The 20530-nt window shown below is 44.7% G+C and overlaps 1 protein-coding gene across 3 annotated transcripts in view; it reads left to right on the forward strand.

Annotated features, from left to right (window-relative positions):
• Positions 1-19499, forward strand: part of LOC119442465 (peptidyl-glycine alpha-amidating monooxygenase) — a 44563-nt gene extending 25064 nt beyond the window's left edge. For 2 of the 3 annotated variants that reach the window (XM_037707360.2, XM_049662193.1), the window contains 7 exons: positions 2003-2145; positions 7198-7286; positions 9428-9564; positions 9655-9816; positions 10951-11047; positions 12923-13162; positions 17125-19499. In XM_037707360.2, the coding sequence (XP_037563288.1) occupies positions 2003-2145; positions 7198-7286; positions 9428-9564; positions 9655-9816; positions 10951-11047; positions 12923-13162; positions 17125-17285 (1029 nt within the window). In that variant the 3' untranslated portion in view covers positions 17286-19499. Of the gene's footprint in view, positions 1-2002; positions 2146-7197; positions 7287-9427; positions 9565-9654; positions 9817-10950; positions 11048-12922; positions 13163-15304; positions 15601-17124 lie in introns of those variants that run through there. The other variant, XM_049662192.1, reaches the window with a different exon arrangement.
• Positions 19500-20530: the final 1031 nt, after the last annotated feature.

Raw genomic sequence — 20530 nt, forward strand, 5'->3', positions numbered from 1 at the left:
TGCAGATCCGCTGGTAGCTGTAGCCACAACCGTGACAACGCTTAGCCTAGCTACTTCGACGTTCTCTACCAAGCTCCTTGCTCTTCAGTGCCATGGTTTCACCCAAACAATTCGCCGCTGTTAGCAATTGCGCCGACTCCGCCCTTGTAATCCTTATTAATAGCTTCGAAGCTCGGAAAGCATAGCGCATTGCATAATGCCGGTTCCAGAAAGTTAGCTTTGCCTCAGTACTGCTGTTATGCAGTGAAGCATACGTGAAGTATTATGGTGAAGCATATCGTGAGTAGGAAGGGGTATTTGTCAGGGGACAGGTCATGTATTCCTTAATTATACACACGTGCACCCACCGTCTCTTATAGCAGTACGAGCACCAATACGCCTAATAAATGTACTGGCAGGACTTTAGAGCTATTTCGGGCGAGCCTGTAGTGATTTGAGTCCTCGGGGGCAGTAAAAGGCACGCATTTATTTTTTCAGGCGTTTTCGCAGCTCCTAGGGAGTCCGAAAAATCGGACGTTCACTGTATTGCATTTGTACTCTTCTTCTCATCAGTTGCATGATTTTGCCATCCAACCACCTCTTTAAATAAGATTGTTTCCACTATACTTCACGTAACAGTCTAAATGAAAGTGAGTGCCCAGTGGCTGCACAGTACCTGCTAGTATGTCTTTATTGTTATGTTCAAAAACAAATGCATTAAAAGTTTTTTGTGGAAGCAGAAGTATCCAAACTGGGTCTGGTCATTTTTTTTTACACCCAAGAACCCTTCATGGATTTTTATGGGCATTACTACGTAATGTATGTGTTACTGTGGCATTTTATTTGTTGTTCAGCATATCCGCATTGCCAGATCTTTTCCACTCTAAACTCTAAATTTCGAAGGGTTTCTCAGTGCACCATGGTAGTTCATAATGTGATTAGCTTACTCGTATGTCAGACTGCTTGGTGTATATGTAGTCTGAAATGGCTAGCCCACAACTGGAGGGCATGAAGGTCTCTATTTGTCCTCAAAAGGGTTCAAGCAACATCAACAATTGCAGAGGCAAGCTATATGTGTGTTGCTTTATACTGAGAGCTTATTCTGCAAGATGTGTACAGTCACCCAAAAATGAAATACAGTCTTGGCATCAGGAAGCTACTCTAAATGCGTGCATAGCTGTGTGACATTGGGATGTGACTGAGAGTGTGTGTGAGCGGTCAAGTCTAGTGCTGCAGCGGTAGAAAGTTATCATAACACAACCACACTGATCACTCCACTGATGCTCTAGAAGCCATAACTAGAATGCAACTTGATGCATTCCCATTTCACAATAAACTTCTTGACCAACATTCCTGACCAACTGTACATCAATAAAATGTGTTGCTGAGAAAGAAACTGTATGCAAGTGTTACAGGATACATACTATCATATTTAATTGTAAAGCCCGCACCCCTACTTAGGAGCGCATAAATTTTGAGGAAAAAAGTTTCATCAAAAAAGTCCTAATCATCATATTCCACTTGGTCATGCAGCATAGATTCAGTGTATTTCAACAATATTTTTTGCTGCAGCACATTATTTAGCTGCATCGGGCTTTCAGGCACGTTCTGCTGGTAAAAATGGGGAAGCACCTGGATGGCATACACCGTGGCCTCGTGAGCGGGCGATCATGAGAAGACTCGTGAAATGACAAGGGCAGTGGTAGTAACGAAGCCGATTGAATAAAGTGTTCATGGTCGGCCGCCAGCAGTTGAATAGTTCTGCATACCAGTCTGAATGCAGTTCGAGTCTTCAGTGAGTAGCCATAAGCCTGCCTCTAATAATTCAAGGGAAAGAGTACAGGCCTTACATGAGTAAATACAGTACATGACTGGTAATGAGATCAGCAGGCAAGAAACGGCAATGAGGAAGAGAAGCACTGAGGTATTGGAGGATTTATTCTGTTTATCTTTTCTTCTGCATTCTTGTAAGACATAATTTGTAGGCAGTGTGTTACAAGTAGCACCGCTGTGCATCTTTCAGGTCCACAAGTATCCTCCTGGTGGAGCCAAGATTCCCTTGATGTCTCTTGGAGAACGCTTCCAGCCAGGAGGTGGCAAGGACCACTTCTGCAAGCCAACCAGCGTTGCCATTGCTAGTGGAGGTGACTTCTACGTGACTGATGGGTGTGTGAACCTATGGTTTCTCTGCTGGTTGATTTGACTGTAAGCTATCGAGTGCACCACTAGACTTATGTGCTGCTTTTCATGCTACAATATAACCCTGCTGATACGTTTTTCATGGGACCGTAAAAAAATAACATAGCTGGGAAACGCAAGAGCCGAGAAACAGGAAAAATTGAGAAATGAGAGTAGTGATGAACTGCACACAATTTCATTTGAATTCTTATGTTTGAAAAAAAGTTGTAGTTTCGCCTGAAAGCCTAATTAATAAGCCTAATACTAATTGCGATAGCAAATTCGTAGACACCTAAACAAAGTAAGGATAGTAGTTTTATCGTCTGCATAAGCTTGTAAAGATTCGCTTATTATATTAACAAGCATGGTGTCAGCGTGCACAGGCAAACATGAACACATCACACTTGATGAGTGCGGATACTCGCTGTCAAAACGCTGGTGTGAGGAAGCACCGCAGCAGCAGCGAGTCATGTGACCTTCGTGCTGTCTATCACTTCAACGCAAACTGAGCACCGAGAATGCAAAGCACGCACAAAGCGACCTACACTGCCTAGACTCTGCCCCCAACGCAGATCGCTTTCAAGATACGGCTTGTGCGACAAAGTAAGGATAGTAGTTTCATCGGCCGTATAAACTTGTAAACATTCACTGTTTTAACTAAATTGGTAGACTAATGCCTAAGCACATGTACTACAGCACATGGTCGAAGCTACGGGAGCTAGGCTCGAAGTGCGTAGGAGGCGCCCATATTGAAATGCCGATGGCAATATGGTAGCGCAAATTTAGGGTCGTACTCGAGCTGCAGCAAGTAGCGGGATCAGGTTGGAATGAAGGGAGAGGGAAAGGTCACGCCTGCGGCGTCAAGATCGCCGGGTCGAGGGATGCAAGCCCACCTCGCGCATGCTCGCACGCACGCACACACACGTGCGCTCACTCTCGCCTTGCAGTCGCCGTGAATTCGAGTGCGCCAAGCGCAAGGCCGCCGCTTCGCATTCCATCGCGGCGGAGCAGGTGCTTCCGGTTGCTGCTCACGCAAAATTGACAAAATTTGGGGCAAAATCTCTAGGTTGTCGGTGGGGAAAATTCTTTATTTCTAGGGGGTTTCTCGCTGCCACTTCATTACATAGAGGTCTCAAATACATGTGCTTCTGTGGAGTAATGGCGGGAAGTAGAAAAACTTAATTATATCCAGGAATTTGTTATATGGAGGTTCGTTATAAGCAAGTTTAACTGTATATAATATTCGATTTCTCAATTACTTGATTTTTTTTAATATCAGTACTTTCGTTGAATGACCCAGCCGTGGTCAGTGCCTTGACGCACGCAGTGTTCCCACGGCGCATGATGTCTCTCGGTACAAGGTTCATCCAGGTCAACAATACCAATCGAAAGGATTAAGGGGGGACGCGGCTTTCGCATCGTGAGAAATGGCTAAAAAATCGAATTTTTGAAAATCACATTTTCAGTTTCTGTAACTCTTATTCTATCTGATTCCGAAGTATCATCACTGAAAACCAAGTATAAGTGCTCTAAAAAAAATGTTGTATCAGCCAAGGTGCCGAAAAATTGCGCGGAAATTGCGAAAGAACGGCGTTTTTCAAGCCACGATATCTCCGAAACGGCGCAGCCGAGCGCCGCCATCTTGGTCTTGTTGGAAAGCGCATTTCTCCGTCTTCAAATCTGCCGCTTCAGCTATCTCCTCCATACAGAAACAAGCACACAAAAAGCAAATGATTGAAGGTCGTGCCGGAGCCACCGATTGGCCGCGCCCGCCACGTGACTCCAGCGCGGTTCGCCATTGGACCGGTGCTCGCTCCGTGATGGCGTCGTCTGCTCCGCTTGTTGCGGTCTCCTCGCGAGCTCCGGACAGTTTCCGTAATCTCGACGAGTGTCAAAGCGGGCGCTACGCGGACATCGCAGTAGCGTGGCCGATCCCGCTTTTTGTGGATGTTTCAGACCCGCGGCTAAGCATTCCGAGCATCGGCGACGCGGACTTCGCGACCGAGCTTCGGGCACGAAATGCTCGGACACGCGGCTAAGCCTCTCGCGCGTAGGCGTCTCCGACTCGGCGATGAAGCACATCGCGCGCGGACTTCTCGGATCCTTACCTAAGCATTTCGTGCGTTGGCGCCTCCGACTGCGCGACTAAGCAAATCGAGCGTCGACTCCTCGGACCCGCGGCTACGCACTTCGCGCGTCGGCACCGCGAGCATAGACTCCGAGCCCGCGACTAGGCATTTCGTGCGTCGGCACCTCGGACTATGCTACTCAGCTAATCGAGGATCGACTCCTCGAGCCCGCGCCTAGGCATTTCGCGCGTCGGCACCTCGAGCGTCGACTCCTCGAGCCCGCGGCTAGGCATTTCGCGTGTCGGCACATCGCTCATGGAGTGTCGACACCTCGAGCGTCTATTCCTCGGACCCGCGGCTAGGCATTTCGCGCATCGGCACCTCGCTGCGCGACTAAGCTCGTCGAGCGTCTATTCCGCGGACCCGCGACCAGGCATTTCGCACATCGACACCTCGGACCCGCGACTTAGCACATCGCGTGCCGACTCTGTTATCGTAATGCCACGATATCTCGTAACAATACCTATCATACCACCCCTTCATAAAGAGAACCTCATCATGAGCTCTGTTCACTAGGCCACTTGGGCTGGCACAGACACCTGGCTGCAGAAGTGAGGCATGATGCAAAAGTACAGGCTGGAAAGCACCTAGAAGCTGCATTGCTGCCTATCTGCCTATCTATCAGTGGCTCTCCTAACCTTCATAGCCATTGTCAATGGAAGATGATTCAGAAGGCTGCTGAGAGCCTTCATTGAGTAACATGGTCGATTCTACCAAAAGAAAACAATGCCTCACTGACTGCACTAGAGGCTGCTATCAATGAGGCAGTCTGCAGATACAACGCTAGAACTACTTTATATTTATGCCCACATAGTTCTGCAACTCACTTGGTTGGAAACCCAGGCACCATGCTCTTCGTAGAGCAGCAGTAAAGAATGCCATAAAAACATGAAAAAGGCAGAACGAAGGCTCAGCAGACCAGAGGCCACATGTCCAAGAAGCCCCACGTTACAAAACACATCAAAGATTACAACTTTGGTGCGTTTTAGAGAACTGAAGAGAAGGTGCAACTTTGAGAGCCGTTTTCTCAAAACTGTTTTTTCGCCTTTCTGCTCAGTTTCTGGAGCTGATTTCTTCGTTACCGTTTAGCCTATTTTGATTCTGTTTTTTTTTTTTTTTTTGTCACGTTCCTTGGACTACAGTGCAGGTCGAGAGAGTCTCGCATTTCTATCTTGACTTTTTATAAATTTATGGTGTGGCTATTCGTTCACCCCGAAAGTGTGCTTGGTGCGAAGGTAACTTGAAAAATGACTATCTAAAAAATTTGCGTAGCGAAAAAAAAAAAGTAAGACTGTCACGGACCTTCAGCACGCATTGAGCTATGCAGTCAATACTCAACGAGCCTTCCATCATGTTTTTTAAGCTCCCCAGGCCCTCCAGAAAGTTCAAGAGAGAAAAATTCTGCTGAATAAAATGTTCTCAGGGTATCACTCTGAAACTTTTATGGAAGTATCAGGGAGACATTCTAAACATTTGTGCCAATTTTCATCAAAATCCATGAAGAAATCAGGAAGTTGATTTTCAAAGCCACGTCCCCCCTTAACACAATGCAGACAGAAGGAACTAAAGTTAAATCTCGATATAACCAAGTCGGTAAAATCAGCAATTTGCTTCATTATATTGAAATTTTGTTGTTTTGAAATTCGACCTTTTATGCAAATAACTACAGTCGCCGATCAATTTTTCTTACACGGAAAGGGGCTGCAGAATTTTTCGAATTATTGGGCCAGCGCAAAAAGCAAATTTTAATGAGAAAAACAGTCCTTTTGATGAATTTTGGAGTCGGCGACGAATGAAGTGGTTTCATGCCACGTCATCTTCACATCGGCGGTACAAATTAAGCGAAGCCAGCCACGACCGTGGCATAAGCCCAAACGGTGCTTCGTGGGCCATCAATCTAACTGTACAAGTGATTTCGCAACCGATCACTGATGAGCCACCCATAGGAACATATTAGCGATAAGCTTTCTGTGACTGTTTGCGGCCTATTATCACATCAGCCGGCAGTGAATTTTCGTCACGGCCACACCATTGGCCACACTGTCTAGCCCGTGTAGGCCTAATCGGAGCTGTGTTGTCAGGTGTCGAGGACCAAAGTTATGGTTACTGAATCAACATAGATCTATTCACAGCAGTCGCACGACCCTCATAAAGCCGACAAACCACCTGACCAGCGGAAGCGAGTGCACGGGATGACCGTTGCATGTTCACGGCCACCATCTTTGCGTAATACCATACAGTGGGCCCTCGTTCTGAACGCCGTTAGTAGGCACACAACGGTCTTTTTTTCGTAACTTCGATTGACCCATCACAAGACTAGCTTTGTATTTACATGGCATGCTCGAAAATATAATGTGACAGCGCGCTGACCCCCGGCTGCAGATGCATTTACACGGACAGCAGTTGTCTCACATGCGTCGCTGTGCCATGTCACCTCTGCGCATTGTTAAAACACGGTGCAAGGAACTCGGGTACAACACTAAACTTTGCTATTGCTATCAATGCCTCGCTTGTGAGAAAAACTGCCGGTTTTTAATATTTTAGTGGTATAGTAGTAGTTTTGTTATTGGTGGCTTTTTCATTGTTGTCTTTGTTATTAGACACGAGTAATTCACAATAGGGTAAAAATGTAAAGATTGTCTTTTGTTTTATTGATTAAATTATTATTTTTTATCCAGTCAGCAACAACGAATACACTGGCAGGAAAAAGTTTTGAACCTTGCACGTAATGGGGATTCACTTTCAGAATGGGCACTGTGTTATAGTTAATCTAGTTAGCAGAGTATTATTTCATTGTTGGAGAAATTGCACCAATAAGTCGTTTAGTTAAATTTGATGCTTTCGTGTCCATACCTTGGCCTTTGCCATTAATTTTCTTTTGCCTTTCTATTTCTGTCTCTATCTCTCGAAGGTACTGCAACTCCCGAGTGGTGCACTTTGACAAGGGAGGCAAGTTTCTTCGTCAGATCGGTGAAGACGGTGCATTCTCTTCCTCTTTTGGTGAGCATGTCTTATGGGGCTTTCAAATAATGTTTCATAACAACTACGGCTGGCGCAGCTTTCAACGAAAAAAAAATTTAAAAAATAAACTTTCTTCTTAGCTATATCTTACTGTCTGTTTCAGAGTACCATATTCTCCTTTGCGTGAATTGCATGCCCCAGGTCACCTTGCCCAATGCACAGTATCACTGTATGGGATGAGTGTCTAGCTTGTAACAGCGTGCTTCCTACAGCGTGCCAACTAGATGAAATGGGTACTTAATTAAGGGTCAGAAATGATGGAACTTCCCAGTGCACACTGAACTACAATGGGCTCCAGGCACACACTTGATCTGCTCAAGTGGCATCATTTGTGGGCGTCTTGTCTGAAAATGACTGTAGGCATATAAGACATTACGCTGCTGCTGATAACCCACCAACAATCAAGTAGAGACGTAGGCACAATGCGACCAGTGTCTGTGCCCAACTGCTGCAATATTGTTGGCTCACTCTTCTCCTAGCTTCCACAGATCCTATAGCAGTATCAGTCAAACTATTTACAAACATAAGTAATAGCAAGTCGACTTAGGTGTAGGACAATTGGATTGGCATAACAGGCCAGCCAAAAGGCACACGCTGCTGTTGCATTCAGTGTTGTACACAAGAAGCACAGGAATTGGGCACGTGCACGGGATGTGCCAACTCTGCATGCCAGAGCATCACATTACAGTAAAAGCTCGATTATACGATCACGGCTAAGACGGATTTCCGGATGATACGAATTTTTCTGTGGTCCCGGCCGAGCCCCATTACTTTGCAACGTGCTAGAGAACGGTTGTTACGAATAGATTTTCAGCCTGCGTCGGTTGATACGAATTAACGCCGCCCCACCGACGGCCGCGAAAGAGAACAGCGCGCAGTCACGCACTTTCTCTCCTTCTCTTTTGGTGCGGAGGCGCGGCGCCGGACAGCGCGGACTCCGCGACTGGGTGCGAAGAGTTTGAAGCGGTGGCGCTTCAAGAAATAAATGCTTTTTACGTACATGTGCCTGAGTGAGTTCACCTCTGACTCTTTAATTTAGCTACAGTCGAATCTCGTTAATTCGAACACGCTTATTTCGAACATACCGCGTACCGACAATGCTCTTAGCAGCGCGTCAAATAACGCGGCGGCGCCTCCGACCGGCATTGCTCCGACACCGCCATAGAGCAAAAGCTCAGGAGAGACCCCTCAATGCTGCGCGCAAAGGTACAGGAAAAAAAAAAAAAAAGAACCCGCGGCGGAAATTTCCCCCTCTCAAATTGCAAGGTCGCCGTTTCTGCATCGCGCCGGAACAAGCGTGTGCGTGCCGACTAGAGTGTTCTAGAAAACCGTATTCTAGCACACACTAGTGCCGACGTCTCAGCCACGCGGATAAAATGGCAGTGAACCCTTCTCCTCTATTTTCTAGTCACATGTTGACCTTGCACGCTGCGGCAGCAGCGCAGAGGCAAGCAGCGGCGGAGGCACAGTCGGGCCAACGAAACTGCCACGCCTGCAAACGCTCGCTTCCCGATAACGGCAGAAAACGAAACTTCAGGGGGCGGCTAAAATAAGCTGGCGGCGGGTGCGCACGGAGTCGAAGGTGAGAGAGCTACGAGGGAGTTGAGAGGGAGGGCGAGAGGAGCCACCGAAGCGGCGGAGTTGACGCAGCCAAATCCACTTCCCTGCCGCCCTCCTCCCTCACCTTCAACGGTCTCCACGCGCACCCGTGTGCCGGCGCCACCCGCTCGCTCCCTGAAGCTTCGTTTTCTGTCGTTATCGGGAAGCGACCGTTAGCCGGCGTGGGCAGTTTCGTGGCCCGCGCTTGCTATGCGCTTGTGCGCCGCGATATTTCACGACTCGCACCGTTCGTGCATCGTGCTATGGTGCACGAATACTTCAAAAATACGTATTTTTAATTCGAACAAATTTTCGGGCCCCTTCGAGTTCGAATTATCAAGATTCGACAGTGGTTTTAATTGTGTTTCGATGATACGAATTTCGGCTAATACGAATATTTTTCGTGACCCCGTGAGATTCGTATCATCGAGCTTTTACTGTATATCCATCTTGCGTTCTGGTGAATCAGTTTGCCACCTAACAGAATTAGAAATGGTGAATCAACTTCATTTGATTTTCAGTGACTGCTCCGCCTGGGAGCTTTGCCATTCCCCACAAGATCATCTTGGCTGACACAGAAGGGCTGTTTTGCGTGGCCGATAGAGAGAATGGACGAGTGCAGTGCTTTGACATTCTGGATGGCTCCTTTAGGTTCGAGGTAAGGGGCAGCTCAGGCTGAGGTCAGGAGTACTATACAACAAAATTCTCTGATGGTCACCATTGTCTTTCGATTTCCCATTCTGCGCAGCTTGCCATAGAGGCGTTCCAGGGCAAGGTCTACTCCATTGCTTATAGCGGAGGCCTGCTGCTAGCTGTGTCAGGTCCCCGTGTCTTGTCCAATCCCTCCAGGGCCTTCCTCTTCAACCTCACATCACGGCAGTTGTTGGCTTCGATGGGCCCTCCCAGTGGGGTATGATATGTATTGTGTCTTTAGTTTACTCAGTGAACTATATATTTTAATTTTACTTTATTTAACCACCTGTTAGTAACTGAAGCATGGTGCTGTGTCTCTAGTTGGCTCTCCTTGCTCTTAGCATGTTTGTTTTCTTTCTTTTCTTCTAGTTCTTTGTGATTTTTTTGCATTCCTTTCCTAGATATCCTTTCTGATCGTTTTCTATTGAGGTAGACATTGTGCCCCTTCTAGAGCCAGTTGCCAGCCTTTTTCTAAGCCTTGTGCTTATTTTATGCTTTGTTACCTTTCACAGTAATACTATCTTAGCTCTAATAATGTGAAAGCAGGTGGGAAAGTGCCTTAATACAACAGTGATAGTTTGTTATGCAGGGAAAGCTCAATAATTTGGACGTTATATTGAATTTTAGGACCATTAGCATACCTACCAACTCCCACATTTTTCATAGAGTTTACGAATTTTACGACGTTTTACAATTTTACTAATTTTGTGTCAAACTTTACAAAAATAATTTTGGTGGCAAAAATATTTGCTCATCAATCTTTTAACCTTCTGTGGAAGTCTTCTGATGGTGAAAGGACGCAAGATGGGTGATTGATTGGAGCAAGTTCATTCAGACAAGTTGTGGAGGCAGGCAAAATAGGAAACAGCTGAAGAATACATTGTGTTCTAAAAGCAATGTGTTGCTTCTCAGACTTTGCTGTTCTGCTGCTGCGCCTTCAGAGATTGTAAAAACAAAAAAAAAGCTTTTTTTGGACACAGTCTTCTATTTGTGCTGTCCAGGGCAACAACCCGAAATATGTAAACATGACATTTTGTTCCAGCCTGCTCATCATGAGTGTGGTGAATGTGTGCTACAGTGGCAATAAACTTTATTCAAATGGGTTCAGGGATTACCTAGGGAGAGCTTCCTCTTAACACGCATGCATATGTTGACTCCATCTCTTGCCCTTTCTTTTCTACCCTTTATCTCACCTCCATTCTTTCTCAATTTATTCTCTCATCATAGCTTTTTTACCATCTTTTTTTTTTTCCTTTAAAATTTCAGAAAATAGGAGAGACATGAATGGCTATGACCTTGTATAGTGTTTCATGTGAGGTTGAGTGACCCTGTGTTTGCTTTGTCTTTTCAGTCTTTTATAGCCCCACATGACATTGCATGTTCCAAGGACATAGAGCAGGTCTACGTAGGTGAAATCGGTCCTAACCGGCTGTGGCGATTTGTCCGAGGTGAGCACAGTTCATGCAAGCTTGTAGCAGTGTGTGCAGTGGCACTGCGGTAATTGCACCTTCAGAGGTTGTAAAAAAAAATGCTTTTTTTGGGGCACAATCTTCTATTTATGCTGTCCAGGGCAACAACCTAAAATATGTAAACATGACATTTTTTTCCAGCCTGCTCACCGTGAGTGTGGTGCATATTTAGCCCTTGTTCTAATGGTCTTGTTACTTGTTAACCTCTTCTCAACCTTGCCATTATTCAAATATGTGAACATTTTCCCAATGCATTGACTTGGCACAGGCCAAACTACATTACCATGCTCACTCTGAGAAACAGTTAGGACGAAGCTAAACTTTGTTTAAATATCCTCCAGTATTTTCTCTAACTACATTTCCAGCATTGCAGTCATTCTGGCTCAGGGAGCACACCCTTGGCCAATTATTTTAGCGATTGAAGTTTGTGTGTGCAGAAACTCGTCACACCAGTCAGTGCAGATCTGAATATCTGTGGCTTAGGCAGAAGGCGAAGGTGGGAAGCTTGGAGGCATGGCTGTGAAGAGCTATGTAATGCTTGCGAACATGCTGTCAAATGTTGGCGAGCATTACATAGCTCTTCCTATTTGTCAGAAACAGGTAACAAGTGAACAAAACAACACAGTAGAAATAAGCCTTTAAAGTCATAGAAGAGAATTGAACAGCTCTTCAGACAGAATGAAGTTTGAACAAAGTTTGACAAGCGCTGTGTGATTCTCTTCTAATTAGGAATGCACCAACCAACTCTGTTCAGCACATTCCTACTTTACAGTCACGTTAGGTCCAAAACAGACAGCTGCTTCATTCTTAGCAACAGCCCATTAAAATCCCTTTAATGTCACAAACTAGTCCAGAAATGGCTGTGCTATCTATTAGTACGCCATTGTACAATCTGCACCTTGGAGCTAGCTGTCTTGAGTGTTCACTAGTGTGTGCATATTGTCTTGTTCTTGCTTTTGCATCATAGACAACTTCCTGTCTGAAAGTCTGTTTTCAGTTCAATGATGCCAGTTTCTATCTCTCTCTCTCTGTCTTTTGTCTTGGCATTAGGAGACCCATTTCACCACACTGACAGAAATTGCATGCAGTTTCTTAAGACACCGTTTTGCCACCTGAGCCATAGATGTTATCACTGCGGTTAGCCATAGGCAACTTTGAGTCATTTCAGGAAACTAGCCACGCTGTGGATTTTGCCCATTGTTCTTACTGATCTTACTTTCATGTGGCCCAGGAAGGCCTTGAAATGAATTTTTATAACTTTTCACATTCAAATATGTGACGAGGCAATAATCTCTGGTAAGTCCATAATTTAATGAGCTGAACAACTGCCACTATAAAAGTCCTTGCTGCATTCAAGTATCCGAGAAAGCAAGAGCCATGAAAGCCATTTACTAATTTGACTTCACTGACCAGCAACCCTTGCAGTAGCAGTGGTGTGATGCCAACTTGTGGAAAAAACGCTATTTTAGAAGTTACCTCTCTCTTTATCCCATTCAGTAACAAGAAAGAAAAAAAACTTCTTCACAGCTCAACAGGTCAGGCAGTACGAATAGAGGGTGTTACCAATTCTTTGTTTCCGGCTGCCCAGGACTGTCTGAAGGCGCTGCTTTTGGGCAATGAGCATTGGTGTAAGCAACATCTCGGGCATTCCTGGGCAGTCTGAGACAACAAATCGGGGAGACACACACGGCTCAAAGGGCATGCAAGTCCATTGCCCATGTTCGCCTTGTCCCATTATTTGCACTGTTCACCTTGTTGGTCACGAACCAGCTGAGCCTTGTTTTGCAAACTAATAAAGTTTTCCTTCAGACACTGCCAGTTGTCCTTCACGGCATCTCACTCTGTTTGATGCAGAAGTACACCGGAGTGGCAAGAAGGTCCTGGTCGATGTGCCTCCACCACTGGTGCCTAGCACAACACCCTCTTCAGTACCACAAGGTGAAACAAGCTCCAGCAAGTTGCCTACCTCAAAGGATGCTGGCGAAGAGGACGAGGACAACTTTGGCTTCTCCATGGTGGTGGTTGCCCTGCTAGCCATCCCCATCCTTTCCTTCCTCATCATCACCCTCATTGTGCGACTCAAACGCAGGAAAGGTGAGTGACATACAACTCTCGGGCAAACAGTAGGTGCAGCCATTGTTGGAGACATTGAATAAATATATAGCATGATAGGAGCTAAAGTAAGATATCATTGCTTAAAACAAGACACTCAAAGAACGGCTTATGGCACCATATATCGAGGAAAGTGCCTTGCAGCTTACAGAAATACAGTCAACGTCCGATTTTTCGGACTCCCTAGGGGCCGCGAAGACGTAAAAAAAATCAGGCAGTCCGAAAAAAATGAATGCATGCCTTTTACTGCCTCCAGGGGCTCAGATCCCTACAAGCATGTCCAAATTAGCTCCAAGTCCTGCGAGTACACTTATTGGGCGTATCGGTGCTCATACTGTGATAGGAGATGGCGGGCGCCCACGGGTTTAATCAAGGAAAACATGTCCCGAGTCAATTGCCCTTTCCCACACTTGGTATGCTTCATCACAATACATCGCGTATGCATTACAGCGTAACACTGCTGTGTTGAGGCGAAGCTGACTTTCGGGAACAGCCATTATGCAAAGCGCCGTGCTTTTCGAGCTTCAAAGCCATTAGCCAGGATTGCAAAGGCGGAGTTGGCACCACTGCTAACAGCGGCGCAATACTTCAATGAAAATACTGCACCGAATAGCAAGAAGCTTGGTAACGAACGTCAAAGTAGCTAGCCCTAGTGTTGCCGCGATGGTGGCTATGGCTGCCAGCGGATCTGTGTGCGAGAGCGCCGGTTCGAGGCGGCGACATAATCAATGTGGCGGCGGTGGTGGCTTCGATTAATGCCATTTCGGACCTGAGGTCATGGCAAAAAGTCGGTGGTACCAAGAAGGTGGTACCAAATCTCCTTTCTTGGACAACCCTTTATGTGTCAAAACATGTGCATCCATGACCAAAAGTGTGCAGGCAGAGAGCAAGGGTTCTGCAAAAACAACAAAAACTTAATTTTTTTGATGGCTTGGCATGGAGCCTGAAACTGAAGACTGTAGTTCAGACTTAGCATTGCAAACATCACAATACATTAATCAATTTCAGGTTTTCAATAGAGGTTTCAAAAAAATTCTGATCTTTCTTTTTGCCCAGACCCCTTGGTCTGTGTACTTTTGATCATAGGTTTACATGACAGGTATGAATGCACAAAAAACACATGAAACCATTACCTGCGTTCTTACTGTACATTCTCCTTATTGAGAAACATATGTAAAGTGACTATGCATCAGCCTGTAGTTTTGAGTTTAGAACTAGAAGTCAATGGTTCTCATCACTCGCGATTGCCAAACATTAAAATACAATCAGAACAATGATTAATGGCACTAGGCAACATTATGTATTAAATAGAAATGAATGCAAAAACCTGAATACTATCCTTTGTTAGCTTTACTTACGTAATTTTTTGCTTAGTATTTCTCACACTCCAAAGATAACCTCACAACTGATGCGATAGACATTAAGGTAACATATGAACGTAAATGAAATATAAGCTGCTCTGACAAAATGTCGCTTTATGCATTGAAGCACAAAAGTAACTGGAACACAAATGCATTTCTCCACAAAGTTCAGGAATTAATATCTCAAAACTGGTGTCATCCTGAAAATTCATTCCAAGTGGATCTGCCTTGCGAATTCCACGGCTAGAATTTGTAAATTGCAATATGGGTCATAAGGTAATTTGTTAAAAACTTATTAGTGATTTTTTTAATTAGTCGATTATGCATTTCAATTTTTTTGCAATGTCCGCCTCTTCAAGTAGGCCACCTCATGAACTATAATTGTGCTATCTGCCACAGGCAACCTTTAAAAATGTTTGAAAAATGTTCGCTGAAACATCCTGTAAAACTGATATTATGTACATGTCGTAGTTGCTGAAGGGCTCAAGTTTCAGGCACCCCGTATCAATGAGTCATGACTGGCCTAGAATTAACGCATTCATCTCCACACGTTCCGCAAGACTTGTAATTCAACAAAAAACTTGTAACTCAACAAAAGACTTGTAACTCGACAAACTAGGTGCTTTAATGCTGTTGTCAGTGCCCTGACTCTTCTTGAGACGTGGAAGGGAGAAAATGTCTTGCCCATCTCTTTGTAGGACACATAATGTGTCATCGTCATGTAACTCTTTAAGATTACCTAAATTATGATTGCTTGTTTTAGATCCAGAATACACTCCATTGGAAATGAAGATGGGGGACGAGCTTCTCTGCCCTGACTAGGCATCTTGTCAACCACTGCCTTCTGTGCCCTGACACTAGCCATCTTGTCAACCATTGCGGAATAGTACTGCGCATCCTGACACCAACAGAACAACAATGCCAACATGAAACAGTGATGTTAACCTTTCTGAGTGGAACATCAGGAAGAGAACAAAGGAGCAGTACGGGTGCATAGCGGGAAAGAAATATTTCTAACTTGCTTTTTTATATATTAAAACCAAAATTGTTACATTTTCATTCTTGTTTTGTTTTCTTTATTCTTCATTGTCAGTTTTAGTGCTACAAAGCATGACTTTGTTTTAAAATTTTAAAGCTACGGTATTTTGTTGTCACACTTGACTAGTACAGAAAAGGCACAGCCAATTACATTGGCATTTTCTTCACATTGTGATAAATAGGCGGAGAAAAATTCGAATAACAGCAAAAGATTGGTAATTGTGATCGACGTGCACTTGGAACATTTCTTTTGTCTATGTTCAGTGCAACACCTAAAGAAACATGCTTATGATAAACTCTAGTGTTTACATTAATTAAAAGAGAGAGTGCTTGCCTCATAAGCTTTCTAATGTTCCAAACCTGAAAAATTAACTGTGGTCGAACAAGGAATGTCGTCATATCCAAGATTTTGGCAAGGGGACTTGCCTTCGCCTTAAGGAAGACAAACCCTGTTGTTGAAACATTGGTTATGACATTCCTTGTTGTACAAGAACTGTTCATCACTTCAAGCCACCATCTTCCTGCAAATATTTCTCTCTTGCTTGGAAAGCTGAAAAATGACGTTTGTCATTTCTAAGGCTTCTTGACACACAATGGGTAGAGCATAACCTCTTCATTCCTTTATCCACAACCCATCATAGTGGCTGAGCTGCTATGGCATTCTGCTGAGCACGAGGTCACAGGTTTGACTCCCTCTGCAATGGCCAGATTATGGTTGGGACAGAATTCAAACGTGCCTATGTACTTACTAAGTTAGGACACATTTGAGAACCTTAGGGTTAAAATTTAGGCTCTGCTACAGTGCCTCTCAAAGCTTTGGGAAGTTACACCATCAGTCAGTCGGTTAGTCAATCAATGAAATAATTAAGCAAGCTACGATATAAATACCTATGGTGCAGCCAGAGCCAAATCTTAGGATGAAGCAGCAAAAGTGTGAAGCACTTGTATAAGGGGCATTTTTTGATGCTTAAAGCCTCAACCACATTGAGTTTTTACAGGACTTGACTGGCATCGAGTCTCCCAACTATGATCTCTGGAAATTCCCCAGCACCTGCAGTCAGTCAGCAGTCAACTTCACATCTAATGTCAGCACCAGAACCACCTGGCAGAGCAGCAACCAATCTCAGACTGATTGCTTAGGCCGTGAATTGCAACAAGCGTCAGCAATTGGAAGTTTTAAGTTGCATGCTACCATTGGGCTGCTGCCGGTTCCATTCTGGAACAAAAGAGCATTTGAAGAGCACATTTGAGCTGCAGCCTGGAGGATATATTGTTCTGTAGAAGTACAAAACAGCTAAGGGAAAGGATCGCATCCTATCACTCGCTTTCCTTTCGATTTGGTTGCACAGCATTTACATAGTTCAGGACGAAATCATCCGCTTTCACCACACTAGTGCTGTATGGACACCAGATGCTCACTGCCAGCTGACTCTGGTGAAAACACTTCTTTGTGTTCAGGCCGTAATCATTATTGTGCTTGAAGTCTCTTGAGTTAGCAGTGCAGTGTGGCACATTGCTGAGTCTCCCTGTGGCTTGCATGTGCAGACAAGGGGTCCAGCAGCAAAGGCTGGTCCCAGGGAAAGCTGGACCTGGGCCAGCTTCTGCAGCCGCACCGGGGTTTCGACCGACTAGCTCTGGATGACACAGCATCTGAGGGCAGCGACTCTGACGTTGAGGAGTACAACGCCCCCGCCCGCAAGGCCTGAGAGAGCACCCCCCCTTTCACCCCCTCCAAGATCACCCAGTGAACCGCTCACCCTAGGTGTTTTCCAGCACACACCCAAAACAGCTGCATCACTCAAGGATTCCCGCTTATAGTGGTCTAGAGCTCTCCTAGTGGGTGAAATGAACACTGGCAGAAAGTAGAGTTGTGAGCTCAAAGAATTTAATCCAAGGGCTTACTTCTGTTTTTTGTAGCATTGGAACATGAATGACAGCAAAGTGTCAAGCTTGTAGAAGTGATGAAAAAGTGACACTGTCCTATCTGTGCCTGCTCCAGATCCCAGGCACCAATACTGCACAACTGGAGCATGTGCACTCCGTTCATTTGACCCACAAAGGAGACATCTGGATATCTGTGATCACATTCCTTCGTGCCATGCAGGCAACCTGAGCAGAGTTCAGCTTGACTTCTTGGCAACCTCTTGAGCAGCCAGTCCATCACCTACCTTCCCTTTGTTTTATTTTTGTTGTTATTGCTATTGTTATATCTTTCCAAAAGGGAAGTCACCTGAAGCTTGGGAAGGGAACTGTGTGTTCACTCCTGTTCATTTTCAACTCTGGTCACATTTGCTATATACTCTAGTGCATGCACCACATGGCAGGATGTCCCCGTTTGTATGCCCCCTGCACTTTTGGTGGCATTTCGAACTGTGTTTGAACTGCGTCTTGTTACATGCTGTCAAAAAAGCTCTGTAGGGCAAGCACGTGTGTATGTTACGTTCTGGCAGCTGGCACTTCATGTAGCTGTCAAAATGAGAAACAGTAATGTGTGGCAACTATTGCAACAAATCTCGCGCATTGCATTCAAGCAGGGTCAACAATGACATTTCACTATTAGATAGTACAATTGTCGAATTCATGAAAGTATAATTTTGGGATGGCTATGAAGTCTGTGGCCTTCTACTGGCCAGTGGTATCATTAAGATAGTACTAATAAAATAGCTCTCAAAATGTTCTGTAAGCACAATGACAATTGTGTTCAAACTTGGAAATCTCTTCTTAAATTGTCACAAAAATAGCAAACCCACATTACTTTTGGTGTGCAAGCAGTATAAGGTGCATTTTAACTAACTGAGGTTGCAACTTTTTACTACACCACTGCTTTAGTCAGAATGAATACTTGTTAGTTGGGGTTCACTTTATCCACCAAGACAGTGTAGAAATCGTGCCAGCTATATTGACTATATTTTATTTTTTGGCTCTAGAATTTACCGAGCTGCAGCCTAAGGAAATGGTTAGAATTGGATTGTTGCCAAGCTGTCTGTGCAGTGGAGCAATTAGGTAGTATGTAAGCAAAATGCAAGCATCCATTTTGGAAACAATATGTGTGTATATGTGTATGTGCACCGCCCAAGTAACCGCAGCCATAGAGTTCCCTACAAAAATTACTGGAGAAAACTCCGGCACTAGTGTCTACAGGAGATACAAGAAGGGTAGTTCAGGCATCATGGGGATGATGGTTAAAACATGGATTTGCTTAAACTTAATCCTTCTGTCTTCAAACGACTTTTTGACTTAGTACAATGATCATCTCCAACAAAATATGGTGTTATAAATGCAACAATCTGCAGTGATTATGCATGTTTGCAGAGTCTTGTTGCCTACTGTAGTTAGGAGGGAAAAAAATAGGATTGCTTTAAACAGGCCAATAAAGGCGGATGAGGCATAGTAAATAAATCCACTAGAACGCCTGAAGCCACACGCACAAAGATCATACAAATAAATCTATGCACTAACTGCCATTCCCATGGTAGCTGAACAATCGCAGTGTCAGAGTTACCTGTAGTAATTTTAGCAGGAAGCTCTATGACAGCAGCAAGCTAAAACAGCCTGTATATTAGCTGGTCTCCAACAGATATTCAGATTCATATTGTCTGTGTCAGACAGTAGCCAGCCTTTGACTTACACGGACCACTGCAATAGGCCTTGAAGGGACATTGCAAAAACTCACATTCAGAGTCACAATTTTTGTAAATTTATTATTATTTTTTTTTCTGTGTTGACCTGTCCTGTGGTACTTCTACACACTACGGACATTGTGGTTGTGGAAATGTGTCATTGTTTTGCTCCGTGGTCTGTGGCACTTGCATCGATCTCTCTGTGTCAGCAGCCTGACTGAGGCTTTTTAACCTGAAATGGTGGTTTGGAGCAAGCTTCGAAGTTGTCAGAAATAAATTATGGCAAACTGCCTGAAACTATGTTCTCTCTTCTGCTTTCTTCAGCTTATATTTAAGAACGAAGAGAATGGTAATAGCTTGGAGAAAGATAGACAGGAGCACTCAGTCTCCTGTCGTGCAGTGCATTTGGCACGTGTAACTTATGTTTCACTGATAAAAGGTACCCAGTACTCAACTGTGATGTCTGCCTCCGCTCTCTCCTCCTTTCTTTTTCATAGCTTTCCAAGGCACTTTTCTCTCTTTGTTCCTTCCCTAACTGTTGGCGCTAGGGAGCCTACATGCGCACGCAGCTCCGTGGTTGGTGTGGCGCCAAATGTGCGCACGGCGCAGCGCTCAAATCAGGAAATGAACGTCTCGAGACATGACCCCTGAGATTGCACGCCCTGATAGGTTTTGCTTCAGCCATCCCATAAGTACAGAGAGAGCATAAATTGAGTGGTGGTCATGGCCAGTCCCTTCTCCGCTACGCTACGCTCGCAACCGAGGGCTTTACATGCGTCGGGGGGGCTTTCGGGTGCTCCAGTACTGTTGCTGCGGCTTGGATGAGGCGATAAAGAAATGCTTGTGTGCTGCTCTGTCATCCCTTATTGATTTGGAAATTATGGCTAACGGTCTACGAGGAGCAAAGTGCATGCTGGGACCTATTTATGCTCAAATTTGGTTATTTTTTTTCCACACACATGCTCCCACTGCATTCACGTAGGTATGTAGATGTGGAATATCTTTGCAAGAATTTGTTGTGTGCTGGAAACACATTATACATCATAATTTATGGGCTATATGGATTTTTTTTTGTCTTGTGAGCTGGTTTGAAAGCTTTGAACAAGCCACTTGCTTGTGTCGGCACTTCATTTTGTCTGTGCACCCTCATGGTAGGGTGTGAAGCAAGACGTAGCATGATTTGCCCACAGAAATCTGCTGCAATGGCTTGTGTACTTAGATTTAGGTGCACTTTGGAGGATCCCAGGTGGTTAAAATTTTAATCTTTCTTAAAATTAATCCGGAGCCCCCACTAGGGTGTAAATATATCGTGTTTTTAGCATGTACACCCA

The sequence above is a fragment of the Dermacentor silvarum genome, chromosome 2, assembly GCF_013339745.2.
Source record: "Dermacentor silvarum isolate Dsil-2018 chromosome 2, BIME_Dsil_1.4, whole genome shotgun sequence".
In the NCBI taxonomy this organism is placed as follows: domain Eukaryota; kingdom Metazoa; phylum Arthropoda; class Arachnida; order Ixodida; family Ixodidae; genus Dermacentor; species Dermacentor silvarum.